This window comes from Phaseolus vulgaris, chromosome 8, assembly GCF_051622355.1.
Source record: "Phaseolus vulgaris cultivar YP4 chromosome 8, ASM5162235v1, whole genome shotgun sequence".
Classification (NCBI taxonomy): domain Eukaryota; kingdom Viridiplantae; phylum Streptophyta; class Magnoliopsida; order Fabales; family Fabaceae; genus Phaseolus; species Phaseolus vulgaris.
In genome coordinates this window covers 770161-794649 of record NC_143505.1, presented here as the reverse complement: position 1 = coordinate 794649, position 24489 = coordinate 770161, and the positions used below count along the sequence as shown (strand labels likewise).

Below are 24489 nucleotides of genomic sequence, written 5' to 3'. Positions count from 1 at the left end.
TTGTTACTCATATACTTACTCAAAAACTATTTTTGTTTCTACTTTTATGACTGTATAATCATTTCAATAATTTCAGATATTATTATTCCATTTTCTACCACCATTTCAGGATATTGTTATATTAAAAAAAATATTTTATAGTATATAAATTTTATATTAGTTAATTGATGTACTTAAAAAAAAAGCATTTTCAATCTCTTATTAATATTCTCCTATTTAAATTCTGAATATATAAGCATACTAAATATTTTTAAAAGGGGTTTTTTGTTGTTAAAGATAATTCCATCAACATTGCTTTGATAAAGAATATATATGGTTTATACAGAAAAATTAATATATGCACATGCAAAAACATTGAAACGTGTAACTTAAAATTACACATCTTTGTCTTCTCAACAATAAATGATTTTTCTGTATTTTTTTATTAATAATATTTTTTTCATGGCAGATGATTGTTGTTACTTGAGGTGTCAGTCTAATTGAGATGTCAAGTTGCATAGTGATGTCTAACATGAAAACTTTTATAAAAAAAATATCTTGCACCCGATACTATATAAATGGATTTTTTTATTAATAAAAAAAAAATTAATATAATAAAAGATTTATATGAACATCTTTTGCTTAGAGCATAATAATAATAATTTGATCTAGGAGAAATATTTTAGAGCATTTTGTAAGAAACTAAACTGTAAAATAAGAAAATATATATATATTAACCTTTGAGTTTTTTATTTATTTTAAACTTAATCTAATTATATGCTATAAAATGCTTCATATTAAATAACTTTTTCCAATATTTTGACTTACATGATTTTAAAGTCATTAAAGTTTTGGACTATAAAATCACACCAGTCCAAGGTACAGAAAAACAAAAAAGTTTCATTTAAAAACGTTGAATACCATCTTATTGTATTTTCTTCCACGTACATACAAACTGTTATATATATATATATATATATATATATATGTGTATTTTAATTTATCATATAAATTTTGTAGTTCATTTTAAAATAATAATAAATTTAAATAGATTTTTCGGTCTCAATATGTAATTTCAATATTTTTAAAGTTATCAATTTAGTGTCATTTGTTAATATAAATCTAATAAAAGATTAACTTATTTTATCTAAAGTATGATCTGAATTGAAAACTTTAAAAACATTAAAATAAGATAGAAAAAAGACCAAATATTGAAATTAGAAAACTTATTTAACCTAATAATACATTAGAAAATATTATATCTAAATAAATTTATATGTTATAAAATTAATGACATTTATATTTATTAAATTTTACAAAAAAAGAATAAATTCACAAAAAGAAATTCTCTTAATATATATTACAGTACAAAAAATATACAAAAAAATAAAGTAAATTTGTTTTATTTGAATTCAAAATGTAGCGTAACGGTGCAAATATAAAAACTAAACCTGAAAGAGAATATAACTAAGTTCTATTTTAATTTACATTGCTTTTGGATAAATGTAAATATGTATCAAGTTTATATTTTTTTAAATATTAAAAGTGTAAATCCTTAATTATATATTTGTACATGATGATTTATATATGTAGTTTTTGGTTAACTGAGAATGTTAGAACTTTGTATAAAATGTAAAACAATAGAGATGATTTTTTTTTTTTAGAGTTTGATGTTAAATTAAGTTAAGCCTGAATTTATGATTTATTTTTAATTGAAAATTGATTATGATTTTTTGAAAAATAAATCATTTTTCATATTTGAAACTTCAAATATCAGATTAATATACACACTTAAAATACATTTCATTGTTTTCTTTACTTTTGAATATATTTTATAAAAGCATAAGAAACAGGTTTTTATATGTAAAAATAGAAAAAGGTTAACAATCGAAGAAAACTGTAAGTAAAGCAAAATAAAAAAATAAGTTAGAGATACTTTAATTTCTTCATTTTATAATTTAAAAATAATTTTGAAATTATTTAAAAATTCTCTATCTAAAAAGTTTTTTTGAAAGAGGTCTTTATGTAAGATGTGATTTCCACCGTCTATGTTTTGTCATTGCATTCTTCATCTCAACATCTTACATCATTCATCGGTTGTTGGCGTGTAATCAAATCAATAGTATTTATTATTAAACTTAGGACTCAAATTAACTATCTTTATATTAAAATAAATCATCTAATTTTTTATTAATTTTCTTTTCAAATAATGTTAATTTAATTTTATATTTTTCATACTCTACTAAAAAAACTAAGTAAAGAAAACGTGAAGCTAAACTACTAACAAATTATTAAATAAAAATCAATTTTAAAAACTAAAAATAATTAATTACGATTAAATTAGATACTATTTTAAAGAATACAAAAATTATGGTTTTTAAATTAGTTTTTATTATTTATAAATAATTTTTAAGTTGGTATCTAATTAGCTACCAAAGTTTTAACTACCAATTTATTTAGATTCTAAATTTGGCCGAAAAATCCTGGTAGCTAATTAGATACTAATTTAAAAACTATTTATCAATAATAAAAACTAATTTAGAAACTAATAACTAGTCTCTAAAATATTATTTTATTTAGTCAATATGCCAACTAATTATTTTCTGTCTCTAAAATTAATTTTTATTTAATAATTTTTTTTATAATGTTATGTTGAAAAAAAAAATTACTTTAATAACTACACACTAAAAAAAGCACTAATTTACAACTATAATTTTGGACAATATAATTTTAAAATTCTCTATTTCAAACAAAAAAAAATACTTTTAACTAGTTATAATATGATGCATAATTTTCAATATATGATTACTATATTTAAGTAAATTTAAGTATGGATAGAAGAAAAAGGAAGGTTGTTTTAAAAGAGTAGGTGATGGGTTTGTTTGATGAAGTATGGTGATATGAAGTGAGTTGTAAAAGAAAAAGAATGTAGGTGGTTGATTGAAAGCACATGGTTTGAGTAGTGGAGATGTAGGTCATGCAAATTGTCCTTGCAAACAAAGGATAAAAATGATGGCCATTCACATCTTTTCTCTTTCTCCATTTTCATGGTTGCTTATTCCATTTCCAATGCATTCATCTTTCAACTTTTCTCAACAACTATGTGTCTATGTGTCAAGGGTTTTCTTACCTTTTCCCACTTCTCCCTCAACAAAATGAATCAAAATTTACTCAATTACACTTACAATTCCTCTCCTTAGGGTTAACTTTTTTTTTCTCATTTCTTCATAAAATTAGTATCTTCAAAAAAATATTAGGTCATTACTATTTTACATGAACATCATTTTCCTTTTAACTATTTATTTTTTCCCTCAAAATCCAAAGTTGAAGATTTCTTTTGAAGAATGTTTGTTTAGTTGGTTCCTTCAAGTTCAAGTTAGTACTTTTTTGTAGATGAAGTAATCCCTTGATTTGTTGGGAATTGAAGTTCAATTTGACTTATTTGAACCACCCCAAAAAGAATCCAATAGGGAATGATCTTTTCATAAGCACTAAAGTTTAAGCTATGGGAATGGTGCTACACCTTAGACCTAGCCTCCATGCTAAAATTTACTTACCCCCCACACTTTCTACTTCTACAATGGAGAATTCACATACTTGTACAATTTCCAACCCTAGACTTTCTTCTTTACTTTTTTTATATACATTTTAAATCAATTTTACAATTAGATATGTTTTTGAAGATTGAACATCATTAAAAAAATATTATTTTATATAATAGTATATAAATGAATACAAACTTCATCATTTAATAAATTAATTTAAAATTAAATTAAATTTAAAGTTTATTAATTAATATAGGTATATATATAATTTAGTCTTACTTTTTATAATTTTATTTATTTATTTTAACAACTTAAAATTGTTTACATTTATTATATATTTATTATATTTGTAATATCTTACATATTATATTTGTGCAAATGTTCTTATTTAGAATTTACTTATGCCAATTAGATTTCTTTTTTATTCTTTTGTAAGCCTTTTCTCAAATATTTAATAATTTTTTTAAATAATGATGCGATATTTAATGAATTGTATTGGTAGGGATTATTTAGTGATGGATATTTAACATATAAATTAACATAACTTAATAATATTTTTCTCTCTTTCTAATATCACAATGAGATATTTAAAGTGCAATTAAATTATGTCACCATAGATTATAAAAATTACAATACATTAATTATCACTAAAAAAATTACTAAATTAAAACCAATTTATAATTTTTAAACTGATATAAAATAGAAACTATTTTAGATATCAATAATTTTTTAAGTTTTTAAAATAGTATCTATTTTAGTTAGTATAATGTTTAATTATTTTTTATTTCTAAAATTAATTTTTATTTAATGATTTTATTGTAGTAGTGTATGTACTCTACAAGCCATATGTGAAATTGGAACATCACAAAATGATCGCATCTTGATTAACCATAATCAATGATTTATGTGATTTCTTTAAATTGTGAAATACTCTGAATTTTTGTATTTACAGAAGTGCTAGCTTTGAGAGAATCATAATTCTTGACCAACTTATGCAGAAGCAGACCAAAACAGCTTTACAGAGCACCAAATTAATGTGGTGTGGTGTGCAATGATCTGCTCTGTTAAACTGCTATTCTTATGCGAACAAAGTACTTTATTTCTGCGTGTAGAAGGAACTATCAAAATGAGTCAGAAAGCATTATTATTCAAAATGAATCCATGCAACAACAACAACTCAATGCACAACACAAATACGTCAACCTCTTCTTGCAAACCCCTGTGTTTATTTGAGTAAACATTTTGAAAAAATTATTGATTTTGATTATGAAGAAACTTAATTTTCATATTTTTACCTTCGTTGAAATTGTATCATTAGAATCAATTAATACATAAACCAGAGATAACATCATTAAAATCACATTGAAATTGTATTACTAGAATCAATCATCATATTTACTAAAATAAGATAACATCATTAGAATCACTTTGAAATAGTGTAATTACCACGTCAACTCAATTACGTTAACATCGTTAGAATCAATTACGAGCACGTTTATTAATATAGCAACATCATTAGATCAATCAGTGTATATCCAAACAACTTAGATTTACTTTCCTAAGTAGATAAGATAGGTTGAAATAGTATTATTAGAATTAATTACCATATTAAGTCAATTGAGATAACATTATTAGAATCAATTACGTTCAGATAATATAGTTAAAATCAATTTCGTTAAGATAATATGATTAGAATCAATTACAAAGATGTTAAGATGATAGATTGAGATTGTTTATTAATATAGCATCATCATTAGATCAATCAAAGATTTACTTTCTTAACATAAATTTTATAAAATCTAACATGAATCATACAGGCAATGTATGCATGATTAGTATTTTCCATTTAGACTCTTATTGATGTAGAGTAAGAGAGATGCAGAGTAACAGAGGAAGAAGAGATACTAAAATGAAAGTCAATGTATTTACACATAGTCCAAAGAACAAAAGTAGAGGAACAACAACAGGCAAGGGACAGCCATGAAAACAACAGTTACCTGTCATTTTGTGCCCCAAAACATGTGCTTGCATTATATCATTCTTGTCCATCACCTTCACACGCATCTCTTTGTACCACTTTGTCTTCATGATGCAAACCATTCACCTTTCAAAATTTTACCTATACCTAATTTTTCTAGTTCACATGGTAATTGGTAAACCTAAGAAGTACATGGAAAAAGAAGATAGACCCCACTAAAGCTGCCTCTTGCTCTTGTCTCTATTGCTGGAGAAGATTGAAGCCAAACCAAATAGGTTTGCAGGAGGAACATTCAGCACAGGGTTTACTCTAACACTGCTACCATAGGATCCATGACTCTTGTAATTCAATGGAGGCTTTTGATAATAGCCATTTGGCAACCTTGTGGAAGAATGTTTCTGTGAATTTGGCCTAACATTAACACCCTCCTTTGAAAGTGGATTCCTTTTAACACTTGGTGTTGATGACCCAGTTGAATTGCTTCTAGATAGAAGTGGCAAAGGACAAAAGCTCCTTCTATGTCCATTTCCACAACTGCTACTTCTCTTGAAGATCCAAAAGGACTTAGAACTTTGCTTCTCATACACTTCATCATTCAAACACTTGCCTTCTTTGGGGTTCTCTTTCTTTGAGTTTTTAAGAGTAGAGAGAATGTTAGGTGGAGCAGCATAAGGAGGAGGCAATGGAGTGTTGTTCTTTGGTAGTGATTGCCCCGTTTGCTTTAAAGGGACATTCTTTTTCTTGACCTCGGTGGGAAGGATCCTCCCATGTGAGAAAAGCTCATCAGCTGAAGATGACTCAAGCTCAAAGCTTTCACTCACACAAAAATCAAAATCAATGGTGGAGTTCAGACCAGAAGAGTTTGATCTAAAGGGGAGCTGCTCAACAGGAATGACATCGGATTGGGAAAAGTCATGTGAGAATGAGATTCTTGGACTCACAGAAGAGGAAGAAATTCCACAGTTTTCTGAGCAAAGATCAACTGCCATTTCCTTCAAAACCTTCAAAGTATGGAACTTGAAGCCTCAAACGAGAAAAGAAAAAGAAAATGCAAATGGGGTTTGATAAGAGAAGAAAAAGGTACAGCAGAGGATTTAAATGGCGCCTAAGGGTAGCAGAGGGGTGAATTTGATTGATTCAAACCTAACAAGGAATGCAATAAAAGAAGCATCCAAGAGTGAAATGAAAAAGAATGCCATAAAGAGGGGTTTGAATTATTAATAAAGGTAGAAAGATGTTGAGTTTGCAACTTTTGTGAGTGGTCCAAAGTGGACAAAAGGGGATCAGAGGGATGGCTAAAAGAGGATATGCTTCTGGTTTTTGTTTGAAGTGAAGCAAAAAAGAGTGAGACTTTGGAAACCAAAAGGTGACTTTGTGGTGAGGGCAATGAAGGGACGTGCAGAGAGTGTTGTGAGCTAAAAGCCGGCATGAATTGAAACTTCAAAGTGGTTAACCACTTTTAAATGTAAAATCAACTACCGAGTCCAAAGATAGAGTGAATAAATTATGCAGAAGAATTGTAAAATTATGCAGAAAAAATAATAAAATTATGCAGAATAACATAGCTATTGCCGCATCTATAAACAAACAAACAAAACCAGAAAGATGCCAACGCATGAGTTTGTACTCCATTTGGTACTCAATCATAGACACACCAGTTTTATTATGCACCCAATTATGCAGTTTATTCAATACACAACTTTAGGGTCTCATCACTCTAATCTAAAACCAAATCCATAAAGTACTTTTAAAGAGTGTCCTTGTCATCTGTTAAATCCATTCTATTCTTAATACACACTTACATAATCTAATTTTAAATGAGTTTAATTCATAATTCTGATTATATTAGATGAATAAGAGGTTAATTTCTAAAGATTTAGATATGTTAGAAAATAATTAGAATTTATTATTGAAATTAAGAGTTTAATTTTCAATGGGAAATTTACACTATTGTAATCTTCAAAGTAGTTGTTACAAAGTTAGCATATTTATCATAAACGACAATACATGATGGGTACATACTGTAAAAATAAATTTATATTATTAGCACATTCTAATTAAATTCTTAATGAATATTATGGATAAAGTTGTAAAGATAAGCACAGTGTGAGATTTTAAATAAATAGTTTAATGTAAATACATTAATAAGGCAAAATATTACAATATCATATAATTATAAATTGTAAAAATAGAAAACGTTTTAAAAATATTATCTATCGACGAACAAGTCAATTGATTTCGATAATTGACGTGTCAACCTATTTCAAGAAACTTAATAAATAACAACAACGATAACTAGAAAGTTTATTACGAGTAATTTATTAAGTATTTTAAAGTGTATTTTAACACGGACGGTCAGTCAGTAAGACCGAGTGTCTGACTCATACAGTATCGATCCGTACAAGATAATATTATAAAAAAATTATTAAAAAAATTTTAAAATAAAAAGATAAACTTTGTATCTTTAAGTAATTATATCAAACTGCAATCATAAACACCATAATTATTTTATGTTTAAGTTTAAAAACAAATAAGGTATTTTTTAAACTTTCAATTAAAATATTAATTGACAGTAATATATTATTAAGAAAATTGACATCTAAACAGCCTACTCTATAGGTTCAAATGCTGAGATATTTAAATTAGAAAGGAGTTGAATTGCATTTAATGAAATAAAATAATAGGATTATTTTTTTTAATATTTTATTCCATTCATCATTAGAATATGTGCAGTTAAGCACCATAAAAGTGATTGACAAGTGTTTTTGGTTAGTTGAAATTGTAATTGCAATTCAATGAAATGGTAACCTCTTATAGGTGTTGTTAGATATTATATAGGTGGAACTAGACATTCTACAAGTAATCTTTTCGTATCTTCTAAGAAACCTAAACCCAATTATAAGAAAAAAGATAAAATATGGACACTCACAAATTTTATTTCTTAATTTAATAATTAAGATATCACTACTTAACCTTCCATTTTTTTTAACATTTTTTTAAAAAAAATGTCAAATGATTTACCATATTATGAAAATAAGGAATCATGGTTGCATTTCAACAATATGAAATGTATTGTTTAAGAAATTTTTAGACTCTTAATATCTTTTATAATTCATGAGCTAAAGTCTCATCTCATACATAATGATAAACAAATTTGATTTATTTGTTGTGTAATAACGAAAATAGTTATTATTTATTTATTTATTTTTGTTAGTTTAACACCTGTTTTTTAATAAAATTATACAAGTTTTTTAAAATAACAAATTTTTCGTGTGATATTTTAACATTGAATAATTGATAGAATCCAATTTGATTATGATTCCAATACCATCGTCATGTTGTTAATCTCTTACATAGGTTTGATTCAAGTCTCATTGTTGTGAAATTTCTCTGATAATTACTGTCAAAATGTTTGTTAGTGATTTCAAAGTCTATAATTCGTTTTGATTATCAACTCATACAAGTACGATGTAGGAATATTGTTGAAAATTTAAGCGTAAATCTAAGTTGTGAATCTAAGTTGTGAAATAAGAAAGTTGTTGAACCTATATAAAAATAATAAATATGTGAGTGTGTAACCATTTAAATTCCATCACATTAAATTTAGAATAAATTCCATAATCATTTAAAGGAAAAAACTAAACATCTTAATCTTAATACACTTTCAACTTAGTTACAAACACTAAAAGTTATAGACTGTAAATAGTAAAATTACCATATGTAGAATAGATGGAGTTTTACAACCGTCATATCCTTCTTTCACAGTTTTCCAATTTCCCAGGAGAAATTCATACTATTATAAATATCTAAATAAAAATAAATCACATTTAATATAAATATATCTAAAACCTTGTTATGTTTTTATTTATACTTTGAAGTTTTTTTAAACATTTTAATTAATCATAACATTTGAGAAATTAGTCATTGTTATTGTTTTTATTCTCCTTTATATAATTTCTCTATATTTTCCATACATTAGTTTAGAAGTTGAGGTGTACATGTAGATAAGTTTTTCAACAAAATATAAAACTTGTTACATATTTTGAACAAACTTTTTTTAGTGAAGTGACATCAAAACCTAACTCATTTGAAATCATTTTAAAACCCAATTATGAATTTAAAAAATTACTTGTCAAAAAATAGTAATAATTTATATCTTAACTCACTTAGGTTGTGTTTGGATTGAGGAGAGGATTTTAGATAGTGGATTTAGAGTGATTTGAGAAGAAAGTGTAAAGAAAATGAGTTGTTTGGATTATGATATATTATAACGGATTTGTAAGGAAAGTTTATTGAAGTTTGTGAGTGATAGGATGATTATAAGAAGATTTTTATTTTTTTAATATTATTATTGTTATTAAGTATTAAATAAAAATAAAATTTAATTTTTATTATTGTTAATATTATTATTTAATGAATTTATTTTAATTATTATTAAGTATGTAATTTATATTTTTTTATTGTTTATTATAATATATATATATATATTGTTATTTTATATGTATAAAAGGTGAAGGGTAATTTTGCCTTTCTCGTAATATTATGTAAAAAAAAATTGGTTTCTTTGCTTTTCTTCCCTGTAGATTAAATATTGTCTTTACTACTTTTCTGCAAATCATTTTCTTTCTCTCATCGCAAATGAACATATACAAATGCAAACAAAGCATTAGAAACATTATCAACATCGCACTTATCTAATATAAACGTTCACACTACATCAAAGTGATATATCGCCATCCAACAATCATTGAATCATAACAAAATTACTTAAACTTTTTTATATATTGTTTAGAATTTTATTTTAATTACTTTACACCTTTTTATTTATTGATATTATATTTCACTAATTAACTTAAGGTAGGTAGACTAAATAATGATAAATATTAAGGTAGGTAAAGTAAATAATGATAAATATTAAGATAGGTAAACTAAATAGTGATAAATATTAAGAAACAAACTTTTAAGTTTAACCCAATCCTATAAAATAAGTTTATAAGATGTGATTTGTAATCACTTATATACTATAAAATATCTTGATTTTTAGTTGATATGAGATTTCCAACACACCCATTATGTCAAAACCTTCAAACTCGTGCGTGACACTATATATTTATAGGTAGTCCGATAGCAAGTGACACAATAGTAGGTGATTTGGTGAGTCAATAAACTATCGTTAGATAAATTTTAAATGACTTTGATGACATATTAAGAAATTAACTTTAAGTGTAACTTAACCTTATAAAATCAGTTCAAAATGTGAAGTTTGCTTCCAATTATATATTATGAGATTTTTTTTTTATCTTTAATATATATATATATATATATATATATATATATATATATATGATTTAAAACGATAAATACAATAAGTACTTGATAGGGACTGAAATAGATTTACAAGTGATGAATGAAGTAATGCAGATTTGGTAAGTAGCCAATATTAAAAACTATGATTATTAATTGGTATGAAGAACTTGGTTAATGTAGTTGCTCCTCCTCAATCTCCAACTAAAAGCCCTTCTTCCTTTTACTCTTCTGACTGGGTAGTTGCCCACAGTATTATGTAATGTCACTTTCATCCACTCTACTACTTTATTTGGTGAGTCTTCTTTTTTTGTACAATTTAGATCATGATTAGGTTATTTTCTATAACATCCATCACTCTCTATTCTTTTATCATAAAATCCAAATTAAGCATAACTAATTGGAGTTTTACTCCTACTCTAATGGTTTTGGTAACTTCATTAATTAGTGTGGTTGTGAAGGCTAAGCTACCCTTATAACTCTGCAGTGGTAGTAGATATTATTTCAAATGTTTTTGGACCATTGCAAATCTGTTTCCAATGCTGCCACACACGCCAATGATCTTTCCACCACTTGCATGTCCAAGAAATTTTCTTGCACCTAATTCAATTTGATTTCAATTTGACGGAAATGTTTTTTTTTTTTTTTAATTTCGAAAATATTTTAAGAAGTGGGTTTTAAGCCTAACTCAACCCCATAAAATCGGTTCAATGAGATGAGGTTTGCACCAATTTATATATCATGAAAGATTCTAATCTGTGAGATCTCCAACACACCCCTCACGCCAAGGCTACCTACTCGTGCGTTGAGATATATGTTATGGGTGGTCCGATAACGGCCCGATAGCGGGTGACCTTCTAAACCCAACAAATATTCGCTAGGATAGATTCGAAATAGCTCTGATACCATGTTAAAAAGTGGGTTTTAAGCCTAACTCAACCTCATAAAACTGACTCAATGAGATGAGATTTGCACCCATCTAAATCTTCAACAAATATAATTAAATATAATTGAAAAGATATAAATAATCTTGGTTTCTATTTTACTGTAATGAAAAATAAAGATTTTTTTCTCTGGGGATGTGTATAAATGAGTGATTACACAGAGAGATTTGGTTGGTGACGTATTTTGGCAGTGTGAAGCAAAAGTGGTGTGATGAAGGATCAGAGAAAAGCTGAGAAGCATGCATGCATGCAATGTTTGAAACTTGATGCACACACAAAAGCCATGAAATTGAAAGGTTTATAGTGTTGTCGAGGTTGTTGGTGAAGAAGAAACAGTGCTTGAGTTGATGCGGTAATTGATTGAGGTGAATCGAAGTTGTGACATGACATGCTCATATCAAGAACAGTGTGTGTCAGTGTGATATCATACTATGATTTATATTATGTATTGCCTACTATTCTATACTATACTGTACTCCTATGTTAGATTCCTTTTCGATTGCAGAAGTTGGATTGGATACAGAGAATGCAGAAGTTTTCATTCAATAAAAGATATATAAACATTACTTCATGTTGTTACAAAACTAAGATCAGAAGAATTCAGTAACATAAATCTGGTAAAGATTTTCATATTAGGTTATCTGAAAGCTAATTAAGTCTGAAAAAAATAGACTTATTGATTATGGACGTCTTAACATTAAGTTAGAATTAACATTCCATTAGAAATCGATTGATATAATCAGATTCATTAAGTCTGATAAAAGATTAACAAAAATTAAACATTATGTAATATAATTTTAATTATGAATCCAATAACAAATGACGTATAATAATCATATAAATAATTATGTATTTTAAAAAAATACATTATTACATACTAATTACGCTCAACAAATTATATATTCCAAAATATAAATTACACTATAATTTTTTATCGAAGGATACTTTTGGAATATAAAAATTTATGGGATGACATAGTAAGTAGTGGAGATGGGAAAGAAGCAGTCATTTACTGGCAATTTCTTCCTGCACCTCCACAAATTTCTTCCTGCACCCCTCACTTTCGCGAAAGACTGTTTTACCCCTCTAAAATTGACTTCTGAATTGTTCTTTCTGAAATATTTTCGGAATGTCTTTTTTCGAAATATGTTTTATGAATTTCGGACTTATAAATCCAAAAATAAAAAAAAATGTGTCCAAAAAAATGTTCCATAATGATTTTTTTTATTCCGAAAATATCTTTTGTTTATGGAACTACTATTCCGGAAACACTTAAAACTGTAAAAGGTAATTTCGGTATTTTTCAAGAATGTAGAGGTGCAGAAAGAAAAGTGTAGAGGTGCAGGATGAAACACCCTCATTTAATTGTAGCACCTTTTTCTAATTGGGCCATGCGATCGGCAGCCCAAAAAAACCTAAAAGTAAAATTGGACATCTGAGAAACCTTAAAGTAAAATTGGGAACGTGAGAGTGAGAGAAGAGGGTGGTGACTGACACTGCATGTACCACGACGCCTCTAGAAGCGTCACCGTGCCGCCGCGCCACCGCAACACCGTCAGAAGCGCCGGGACGCTGTGAGGAACGCCGGTGAGATACGCCGCGACGAGAACCGCTGCCGCCGCCAGAACTACCAGTTCCAACATCGAAGCTCGCCGCTTCAGTACTACTCAAAACCAAGTGACTCCTACGTAAAACAACCATATTAGTAAGATAATTATATTTAAATGTTCATTGTTGTTGAATTTTTGGCCGATTTAAATGATTGGAACTTGGAAGTACATAAAAATTTGGTTAGGTAAATGGCTGTAGGTACGTTACGTAGCATCTGTAAACGCAAGTCTGAACTAACACCAACCTATATTAACTTTTTTTAGTGCTTAAGTAATATTTTTTTAGTGTTTAAGTAATGCTGTTTTCAATTGTGCCATATCTGTTCCAGTTTTCATATGACTTATTGTATGAACTATCATAGACAAAGAAGAACCTAATTTTGTTTTGCTCCTAAAGCTTAAAAATGTAATCAGTACACAAAAGAATTAAGTTCTTAATAATGTCTTTTGTGGTATATCTATGCTCTGTGTATTTCCTTAAGGAAAATCTGATTTAATGAAGTTAGCTGATTTTTCTGATTTCTAGACGAGCTTTCACCTGTTTATCCAATAGCACTGAGTACTCTGATTTTTCCTTTACCATGCTACTATTATCAAATAAAGTTGAAAACACCAAATTCATGTTTTCATGATGTGTAAGCAGTACAAGAGTATACAAGTTCTTTTGTTAGCGAGTGTATTTTGTCCCCTTTTCACATTCCGGTTTGACTTCACCATGTGTTTACTCTATTCTGTACTCTTTACTCTAATTCTACTCTGGTTTTTGTGTCCTCAATACAAAACTTTGATTATTATCCCTTTATTTAGTTATAAACAATTGTTGAGTGCTTCGTGAATTATGATTGTAGAATTTGGCATAATAAGATCTTATGTAATTCTTTTATTGACTTATTCATCTTCTGTCAGTCTTCTCAATTCCTACCTAAACGAATATGACTCGCGGCATAAAACATCGTAAGAAAGCCAAGAACAAGGTAAAATCTCCTGCTCTATTCAATACTTAATTTTTATTATTCTCACATCACTATGATCTTTTTGTTGCAATTTTCATTGATTTTTGGTTTAAATTTTTTGGAAAAAAAATCAGGGCTCAAAGAAAGAGGGTGGACCTTCTTCATCTTTGGCTCCACAAATTCCAGTGAAGGTGTGGCAACCTGGGGTGGATAAGTTAGAGGAAGGTGAAGAGCTTCAGTGTGATCCTTCTGCGTACAATTCTCTCCATGCCTTTCACATTGGATGGCCCTGTTTGAGGTCTCTCTCCTGGCTTTTTATTTTTTTGTTCAGTCAGTTGTGTGTTCGTTTTTCTGTTTGAATCAGAAGTGAAGAAAAAACTTTAGTTTTTTTTTTTATAAACTAACCTGTTTGCTTTTGCTTGTATTGTTGTTTTTAATAATTATAAGATCATAAGTTATGTATAGTTCCTTTTTGCATTGACATTGCAATTCAGTTGAGAATATTGGCCGACTTTATTAGGCATTTGCTTTACTTTCTGCTTAGTATCGGTAATCTTCTGCTATTTTTGGTTGTCATTAGTAAGTAAGTTTCTACTTATACATATGTTTTGGGACTTTTGACAGCTTTGATATTCTACATGACTCTTTGGGCTTGGTTCGAACAGAATTCCCACACACAGTCTATTTCATGGCAGGGACTCAGGTCAGTGTTGTTTCATTAATCAAATTGAAGGTGGTTACTATTCATGAGCAATATCACATGGGGTAGCATATATTAGGCTGTGTGGATATGAGAGAATTTCCCTTTAAAGGACTTTTGAGTTTTGAAAACATTTTTTTGCTTCTTTATTATAACTGGTAATTATTTCAAGAAGAGTTACACGTAGCAGCTAGTTGTTATGTGGTCCACTTGCTTTGCTTCCTTTGTCTTTTGATTAAGAAACTCATGTTATGGCAATGCACGAGCCACAGGCAGAGAAACCTTCTTGGAATTCTATTGGAATTTTTAAAGTATCAAATATTTCTGGAAAGAGACGGGAGCTGGTGTCTAAAGTTGAAACTGATGACTCTGGAATGGATGGTGAGGATAGTGACAGTGATGATGATAGTGAGGATGAAGATGAAGATGCTGCTAAGGGTCCCATTTTGCAGGTATATTTCTCTTCATTTTAGTACTTATTGTTTCACTTGTTGACTGCTTTAAATTTGATTATTCTAACTCTTTCATGCTTTTGATAACTGCAGTTACGGAAGGTTGCACACCAAGGATGTATCAACCGTATACGCTCCATGCCACAAAATCCCCATATATGTGCAGCTTGGGCTGATACTGGTCATGTACAGGTGACACTTTTAAACCCTTCAGTTGGTTTTCTAATTTGTCATAAATTTCAAGAATATATTTCCTTGTGTTTTTGGAATTAAAAATTAGGGCAAATTCATGTGATTTGGCAATGTTCATTATGTTATGTGATAAAATAAATGAAAGTAAACCTGGAATATAGTGGAAAAGTATTGTTTCATAGTCATACTGACTTTGTTTTAATAAAGACAGTGTAACGCTAAATGTTCATGAGGTCACTTGTGGCTAGGGCTAACATTGATTAGCATCTTAAGTCCTAGTCTTTTATGGTTTTGAATGCATATTCAAAGTTACATTTCACTATAAATTCTGTTTTAAGTTTTCTGAGATGTATGGATTGGTACGGAAACTGGTTTACCCCTCAAATACAAGACTTGATCTTTCTTTTGCCATTGGAGTTGTTAGCCAATTCATGTACGATCTTTGCATTGATCACTAGAACACTGTTACACATATTCTTAGGTATATCAAAATTCTCTAGACTAGGGTTGTTATATGCACGAGGATAAGGGAAATAGTTAGGTTTTTGGGTATTGTAATGTTGATTGGGCAGGTTGTCCTATAGACAAATTCTCTACTATTTGGTATTGTGTATCCATTGGTGGAAATCTTATTTCTTGGAGAAGCAATAAACAAAATGTTGTTGACCAAGGAGTGTAGAAGCGAAATATTGAGCTATGCTTTAGTTACATGTAAAGTTGTGGGGATCAAGCAACTTGAAGAGTTGAAATTTGTTGTGAAGTTCAACAATTGATGTTATATTGTGCTAATCAAACTGCCCTAAACATTGCTTTCACTCAAGAACTAAGTTTATTGAGATTGATTGTCATCTTATTCGAGAAAAGTTGCTATCCAAGGAGATTAGTATTGAATTTATCAATTCTAGTGATCAACTTTTGGATATTTTGACTAAATCCTTGAGAGGATCTCAAATTTAGTTTGTATGTTTCATGCTTGTTGCATACAATTATATGCTCCAGCTTGATGGGAGTGTTAAAAAATGATTATCTTCTGTTGTACAACATTTTTAATGCTGCTTTTTTTTTATAATTGATAGTACAAGTGAAGAGCAAGATAACTTACCGAGTTTGCAAAACCTAAAATTCTCAATTGAAGTTGGGACTAATATACTCACGTCGGATTTAGTTTGGTAAATAGAGAATTATAAAGGGATTAATGACAGATTATACTTATTTGGCTAATTAAAAATTTGTAGATCACTGTCCATAGATTCTCTAGAAACTTTGAGCTTGGTAGTTATGAAGTTAGATTCTGTTATGGTGTAAGAATAGACCAATTCATTTTATTGAGTTTTGACATTACATTTGACACGATATAGGAATGCGAGATAACATCAAAATTTGAAAAAAATAATCTTGTAATCTTTTAAATTGATCAAATATCTTCTTACATTGGAGGGCAGACCTCTAGGATTAGGTCATAATGTGAGATCGGAAGTGTTCAAAAAATGGTTTGGAAAATATTTAATTACATTATTGTTGCTAGCCTTTAGTGTGTTAGTTATTATTATGCTTTTACACACCTTAAATTTGAAACGAATGGAATCATAAAACTTTTGCTTTTCTTCACACACACACACACACACACACACATATATATATATATTTCAAATAAGGTCTTAAGTTTGTTTAATTATTTGTTGCACTTTTTGTGACTATAATTTGGGTTGTAATACATGATATTCTAGCTCCAGGTATAGTTTACTACTGGTTCTAAGTATTGTTTGTAGCATATTTAAATTTCTGAAATTCTTAAATTATTAGCAGCAGCTATGGTTAAACATTGTGGAGTGTATTTTCTGTCTTCTCTTGTAATCAGAAAATTTAAGTATCGTTCCAAGCCACACCTTCTTTTTAGTATATAGTTTGATACTTGAGAACAATTTGTAGGTCTGGGACCTAAAATCTCATCTAAATGCTCTAGCTGAGACCGAAACAGAAGGTGTTCAGGGAGTTGCAGCAGTTTTTAATCAGGACCCTTTGTATAAATTTAAACACAAAGACGAAGGTTATGCTATAGACTGGAGTCTTCTTGTTCCTGGAAGGCTTGTATCTGGTAATCTTTAGTTCTACATTTTTCAGTTTATCTATATTTTTTTTTCTGTCTTCATATTTTGTAATCACAGATATATGAAGCTTGACAATGATCTTTATTTTTAAGGGGATTGCGATAATAGCATTTATCTCTGGGAGCCTACATCTGCTGGAGCATGGAATGTTGATAATGCTCCATTTACTGGACATAGTGCTAGTGTTGAAGACCTGCAAGTACGTGTACTATTATGCAAAGGAATAGTTGCTCTTGTAGTTTTAGTATAATATATTTGTGACTACACTCTCTAACATCACTAGTTTATCTTTTTTTATAAATGTGAGAGCTGTAATGTTCAATTAATCCCTGCAGTGGAGCCCTACAGAACCTCACGTTTTTGCTTCTTGTTCTGTGGATGGAAACATTGCTATTTGGGATATCCGTTTGGGGAAGTCACCAGCTGCATCTTTTAAGGCACATAATGCCGATGTGAATGTCATGTCATGGAACAGGTATAAATTAGTACATTAATTCTATGGTGTTCCATCAACTTCCATTCCAGATCGCTCTTCAATACTTTATATTGTACTGAGCAGGTTGGCTAGTTGTATGTTGGCCTCGGGGAGTGATGATGGGACTATTTCTATTCGTGATCTCAGACTTCTCAAGGTATAGGTAGCCATCATAATGTTTAAAAAGATGTTAAGCATGCCTCATTTATAACAGGAAGGTTATTGTGTGCATGTGATGTTCTCTTATGTCGATGGTGTTTCATGTTATGTTATCTCCAGCTTCCTTGTGTTCCAGTGGGCATATTACATCATTAGATTTAAAGCTGTCATTTGACTTTCTTTTCCCTTGTTTCATTATCACATCCATCTTTTGCCTTTCATTATTATCACATCAAACATCTCAATGAAGGATTGTAGATGCATTATGGTGAAGAAATATTATGGGACTATGTTTAGAAAGTAACTTTCACGATGTTTGATTTGTTTCAGCTTGATTGATTTACTTTTGGTTGTTATTAAAGCTGACATGAAAAGAGCATTAATTTATGGGCAGGAAGGAGATTCTGTGGTAGCACATTTTGAATACCACAAGCACCCAATCACATCCATTGAGTGGAGTCCACATGAAGCCTCTTCATTGGCTGTTTCATCTGCTGATAATCAGCTTACGTAAGTACAACTTTTAAATTTTAATACTATTCAGAGAGATTTAGTGGTAAATAATAAATATCTTCACACGTGTAATACCTGACACGGAACCCACTTGGTGGTAAAATGCTTAGTTGTTTTTTTTTCCTTTGGGTTTGACCCTTACCCCAGAACCCACACGTGTGAGCTTCATGGCACCATCCTGCTCTTTTTTTTGCTATTTTATTATGATGTGGGATTTAAGAGTTTTTATTATATTTCACACAGAATATGGGACCTTTCGTTAGAAAAGGATGAAGAAGAGGAAGCTGAATTTAAAGCTAAAACAAAAGAACTAGTTAATGCTCCTGAAGATCTACCTCCCCAACTATTATTCATTCATCAGGTAAGTCCAAATGCTCTCCTCTGTTTATCTGAATGATAGAATAAACTCTCGGATTAACTGTTCATCTTTATTTTGTCTTGAATTAAAACAGGGACAGAAAGACCTGAAGGAATTACATTGGCACGCACAGATTCCCGGAATGATTGTTTCTACAGCAGCAGATGGATTCAACATACTTATGCCTTCAAATATTCAGAGCACACTGCCATCAGATGGTGCTTTATAAAACACACTCGCCAAGTTTTCAAGCAAACCGGTTACGAGTTGGATAAGCTACTTCTGGGTGCAATCACCGTGAATCTACTTGAATATTGGCGAAAGTTTCTTTGTACTCTTTTTTTTGCTTTTGTTTCTCATTGTTTCCTTCTTGGCTCATTCTCCAAGTTTTGTGGATTATCTGGTTTGGGTTGGTATCTTCACTTGATTTTGATGCAATTTTTGTGTATGCTGTCTAAACTGATGCTGATAGTAAGGTTAGAAAGGAAACAGGCAGAATAATTTAGCGGAATATTTATTTATATACTCGTCTTAATTGTGTAATTCTAAATTTTAATGTTAAATTTGTTATTATACCCGTTTAGTTGAATATTAACATTGATTTATTAAATGAATTGGATACAGAGAATACAGAAGTGAGGGGCAATAATGAAATTGCCTATCAATATCACCTTCTATGCTGTCAATGCCTAAGAGTTTGATTCACAATCTTTTTACACTATGCTTCAATTTTAACTATTCTTTGGTGCAGAAATAAATGGATAAAAACAAGATAAATAAAATAAAATACTAATGAATTCTATCATTTTTTCAACCCATCGTCTTGTTTTCATTTTACTAAATAAAACATTACACTTATTGTTGTTTTTGTATTAAGATATATATTTCTCGCGATTTCAACAAAGAAAAAATGCACACTTTAATGTACATTTATAATTGACATTATAAAGATTATAAAGAATAATAGAAGAGACTTACGTTTGTATGAAATAGACAAGGAAAAAGTATATATATATATATATATATATATTTATTTAATTCTTTTCATGCAAGTTTATGAATAAGAAATAAAATTTCGATGAACGTAGTTATGTGGACTTTTAAAATATTTTTAGTGATTATAGAGGTACTGTACATAAGTCATGATATGTATGGTGGCACTGCATAATAATTATTCATCTTTTTTATCTATCCTTTTTCGAGCATCTTGAAAAAACGGAAGAATTCACGGACCTCCAAACATAAAACACCCCCTTTTTCCATAATTGTAACATCAAGAAAGTCTAAAATAATAACAACATAATCTTCCTTTAAATCATAATCATCTCTACCAGACAAAAGTTAAACTGAAAACAAACAAATTCAAGTGAACAAAATGAATCAAGAAGCACAGTAGATAACTGATTTGTTCAAAGTTTTAGCATATTGAATTTGCATGTAAATAATAATCTAAACAAACATTGTGAAACTTAACAATGTTGCCAAAAAACCAAAATGCAGTCGAAGTAAAGGGTCGCATTCCCACCACTGCAATGTCATGTAACTCGAAATAAAATAACCATTACCTACATTAATGTACAAATACTTTCGGCAAAATTGTAATGATAAATGAACCTTTTTTTTTTTTTTAATTTGAGAGCTATAGGATAATTGAACTTCAAGACTTCATAACTACCCCAGATCCCCCATAAAAACTACTGTGAACCTTGTACTATGCTAAAACATTGGTTAATAGGGCCTAAATTTCCTGGCAGCTCTCATCTGCTGCAGACGTTTTTTATCATCCTCAAATTTGCTCTGCAGTGTCATGATCTCTGCAAACAAAAACAAAAAGGGTTTATCTCAGTCTGACTACCAATAATAACAAAAATCTATTTGAGAGTTACTAAGTTTTGATTTCCATCAACTAGAGCTAAGAAACAAAATGAGGTATAATTCCTAAATTTTGATTCCCATCAACTAGAGCATGATACATTCATTTACATAAAATCATATAATTCCTCAAGCAGTTCCAACCAATAGCAACATGAGATCCATTTCATGAATGTCCAGAAATATTCTTTCCTGACAGTCATTTGTGAATAAAATCTTAACTTGGCAGAAAATGGGTTTAAAATCTCGAACAAAACAGCAGCTATGAATGATACAATGTATGGTATAAAGCATGGGACCTCAACATAAAATCATATAATTCCTTAAGTGAGTCCAACCCACAGCAACAAGACATCCATTCATGAACCATCCAGGATTTGCTAGTGTTTTCATGCATAAACTTTAGGTTACTGACAAGATAAGTTGTAAAAAAAAGAAATAATACCATTTCTCTGGGCTTCTCTTTTTTGAAATCGGTAGAAATCTAGACCAACTTCTTTACGTTTCTTCTTGGTCATTTTATTCTCCACAGCTGCTTGAGCAACCGAACCCACTGCAATTCCAGTTTCGGAATCAGTAGTTTTCTTTCTACCTTTATGGTGTACAACAACTGTCCACCCCCCTTCTCCAACAAGGGCCTCTTTTTCTTTTCTTTCCTGCAATAATAAATAGATCTTTACATCTAAAACAAAAATAAAGACAAAAAATAAGGGATCATTCATGCCACATCAATATGCTATCATTTCAATTGTGAATTAATTTCTTTCTTTGTTCATGAATTGCATCTTTCTCTCCTCAAAAATAATATTGCACACATGTACGCAGAAAGCCAATACCACTTATGCAGCCAATGCTAGAAAAAAGTAACCTCAAAAGTTGCAAAGGACAAGAGACAAAGAAAGAAATCATCCAAATGGTACACTCCAAAAAGTCAACATCAAAACAAAACGAAAATGAACTTCTAATCCTTCATATGCCTTTGAATTTGCAAGTTCAGAGAACTACATAAATTAATCTAGGACACTATTGTAATATCCTTCTAGGACCAAATACCATTCTCAGAATATACAAGCTTCATCAAGTGGAAGCATCACCTAATGCGCAACACTTGTAGGGGTAACACAACTCTAAAAATGAGACAACTATAACTGGGATTCATGTATTAAAGCCCACTTTTGGTAATGAAGGACTTATTAGTTATTTTTCAAAGCCATGGAAATGAAGCTCCAATTGGATAAGATATCAGCCAACATCAATAATATACTATATAAACAAAATCATGCCAAGATAACTATGCCCAAAGGAAAAGGTTCACTGGCACTTCCATTTTGCCATAAACAGTATAAATTAAACTAAATTTGAAGTAATGGTGTTATGTAACATGAGCATCCAAATTGCTACGTGCCAATAATAATTTGGCTGAAGAAAAAGGTCCATCTTATGAACCAGTGACAAGTGCGTCTAATCAACTGTTATCATTTCATGCATGTTTGTCAAAACATTTACCTCTTCCAGTTTTTCTTCATGAGCAGTTATAAAGTCATCAATTTGACGTTGCAATACTTCCAATCCTGGTCTGCTTTGATGGTATTCCATGATCCATTCTGTAGTTTCAGAAGTCCCCAGTAAGAAACTATACTAGGTATAATCATTAATAGTAATTGGTAACAAATATGGACAACATACACGGTGCATCACAATCAATTCCGTCAACAGATTGAAAGAATAAAGTTAAAAGATATCTCTAAACATAGAAGGTAGTACTGGTGGATGATGGCAAATGATGAGAGATGTACATGAAAATTAGCATAAAATTCCTTAAATATGGCAATCAATTACTATTGTAAATAGAGCCAAAATACATTTAAATAGACTTGCAACGTAACAGTAACTATGACACAATTTTTGGTATTACAAAATATATGCCCATCATCCTATATGTATATAACATAAATAAAAGTTATGGATGTCTACTGTTTGGAGTTCTAAATCAAACAAAAAGAAATGCGCTTAATACTAACAATTCATACTTTTCATTCCTTTTGAGCAGTCATCATCTGCAGAGGAAATAATATAAACTTCCTTCTGATTGTTGTACCCTTCTCCCTTTTCCAGGGGATTTTGAACCTCCTTTTTCCTTTTTTTCTTATCTTTCTTTGACCTACCTACAAGATAAAAAAAATCATGAGGGTAAACTAATGCACAAATTCAAACATTACATTACATTCCAAAGTAAAAAAAAAAACGACTTAAACTAGAAAATGTATTTTCTTACATGATTTAACAACTGCCCCAGTATCCAAATCTCTATGACCACCGAAGTCTTGGATCTTCTCAGCACTAGAATGACAATTGTCTACTACTCCATCTGTTACATTTGAACAAATATGTTGAACATGGCCATATTTAACTTAGTTTTTATGAAAAGATATCTATACTAAATGCCAGAACAGGGAGAAACAATGCCAGCAAATGAAAATCGACATAATATAATATCAGAGAAGTATGAGCAACAGTTCTATAACAATTGAAAATAAAATATATTCTAGTTCACATTATGGCACACCACATACATAACTTCCAACTCACCACTTTGCTCTTCCAAATCAACTTCTTCACCCTTTGGTTTTCGTTTCCTAACTAGGCTTTTGTCCTTGTTCTTCCTTTTTTTAATGATAGAAGCCTTCTCCTTCTTTGAGTCACTAACATGTATTTCATTATTCACTGAAACAAACACTTTACATCAGAAACAGCCAAACGAAAGGGTGATGATTATGAAAACAAAGCACAGTTACCTTCAACGCCCTCCACAGTAGCATGTATCTCAACTTCAGCATTTTGTTCCCTGTTTCTTTTCTTCTTTTTTTCCCCAGTATGCGCCTCTCTTTTGGTCTTCTTCACCTTCATTGTTCCAAATACTCACCCTGTGAATCAACAGAGAAGAGAAGCGGAAGGTTGACCGGTAGAAGAGCAGCGGAAGGTTGATCGGTGGAAGAGCGGCGGAAGGTTGACCGGTGGAAGAGCGGCGGAAGGTTGACCGGTAGAAGAGCGGCGGAAGCTTGACCGGTAGAAGAGCGGCGTTGGAAAGAGGTGCAGGATTTAAGGTGGTGTTAGGTTATCACAGAGAAAATAACGAACCCTAGAATTTAATTTTAGATTTTTTTATTATTTTATTATATAAATGTTTTTCATTGCAGGTAAATATTTGAAAAAATAGTTAATTAAAAGATAAGATAATAAGAATTGATATATATTGAAAAGATAGTGAAGAGAAAAAAAATACTTTTATTAATATTATAAATTGTAAATATTGTAGGTAATGTATTTTTTTACTGTATAGATGATTT

At 29.8% G+C, this 24489-nt stretch overlaps 3 protein-coding genes across 4 annotated transcripts; 1 reads left to right on the top strand and 2 right to left on the bottom strand.

Moving 5' to 3' along the window:
- Positions 1-5408: 5408 nt before the first annotated feature.
- On the bottom strand, positions 5409-7050 carry LOC137826777 (uncharacterized). The gene has a single exon (XM_068632915.2). The coding sequence runs from the start codon at positions 6489-6491 to the stop codon at positions 5718-5720; it is 774 nt and encodes a 257-aa protein (XP_068489016.1). The 5' UTR covers positions 6492-7050; the 3' UTR covers positions 5409-5717.
- Positions 7051-13187: 6137 nt separating this feature from the next.
- On the top strand, positions 13188-19791 carry LOC137823948 (Transducin family protein / WD-40 repeat family protein). Of its 2 annotated transcripts, none has more exons than XM_068629323.2 (13): positions 13188-13438; positions 14267-14334; positions 14448-14611; positions 14938-15016; positions 15286-15465; positions 15559-15657; positions 17587-17752; positions 17858-17964; positions 18101-18240; positions 18325-18397; positions 18794-18909; positions 19156-19273; positions 19365-19791. In XM_068629323.2, exons 2-13 carry the CDS (start codon positions 14293-14295, stop codon positions 19497-19499), a joined length of 1419 nt encoding a protein of 472 aa, XP_068485424.1. In that variant the 5' UTR covers positions 13188-13438; positions 14267-14292; the 3' UTR covers positions 19500-19791. The 2 variants fall into 2 exon arrangements, with proteins under 2 accessions (XP_068485424.1, XP_068485423.1); XM_068629322.2 differs by having other exon boundaries at positions 13188-13455.
- An 883-nt stretch (positions 19792-20674) lies between these two features.
- On the bottom strand, positions 20675-24296 carry LOC137826193 (uncharacterized). The gene is made up of 7 exons (XM_068632081.2): positions 23938-24296; positions 23732-23866; positions 23418-23510; positions 23173-23307; positions 22649-22746; positions 21588-21798; positions 20675-21084 (listed from the first exon to the last, which is right to left on the bottom strand). Exons 1-7 carry the CDS (start codon positions 24047-24049, stop codon positions 20999-21001), a joined length of 870 nt encoding a protein of 289 aa, XP_068488182.1. The 5' UTR covers positions 24050-24296; the 3' UTR covers positions 20675-20998.
- Positions 24297-24489: the final 193 nt, after the last annotated feature.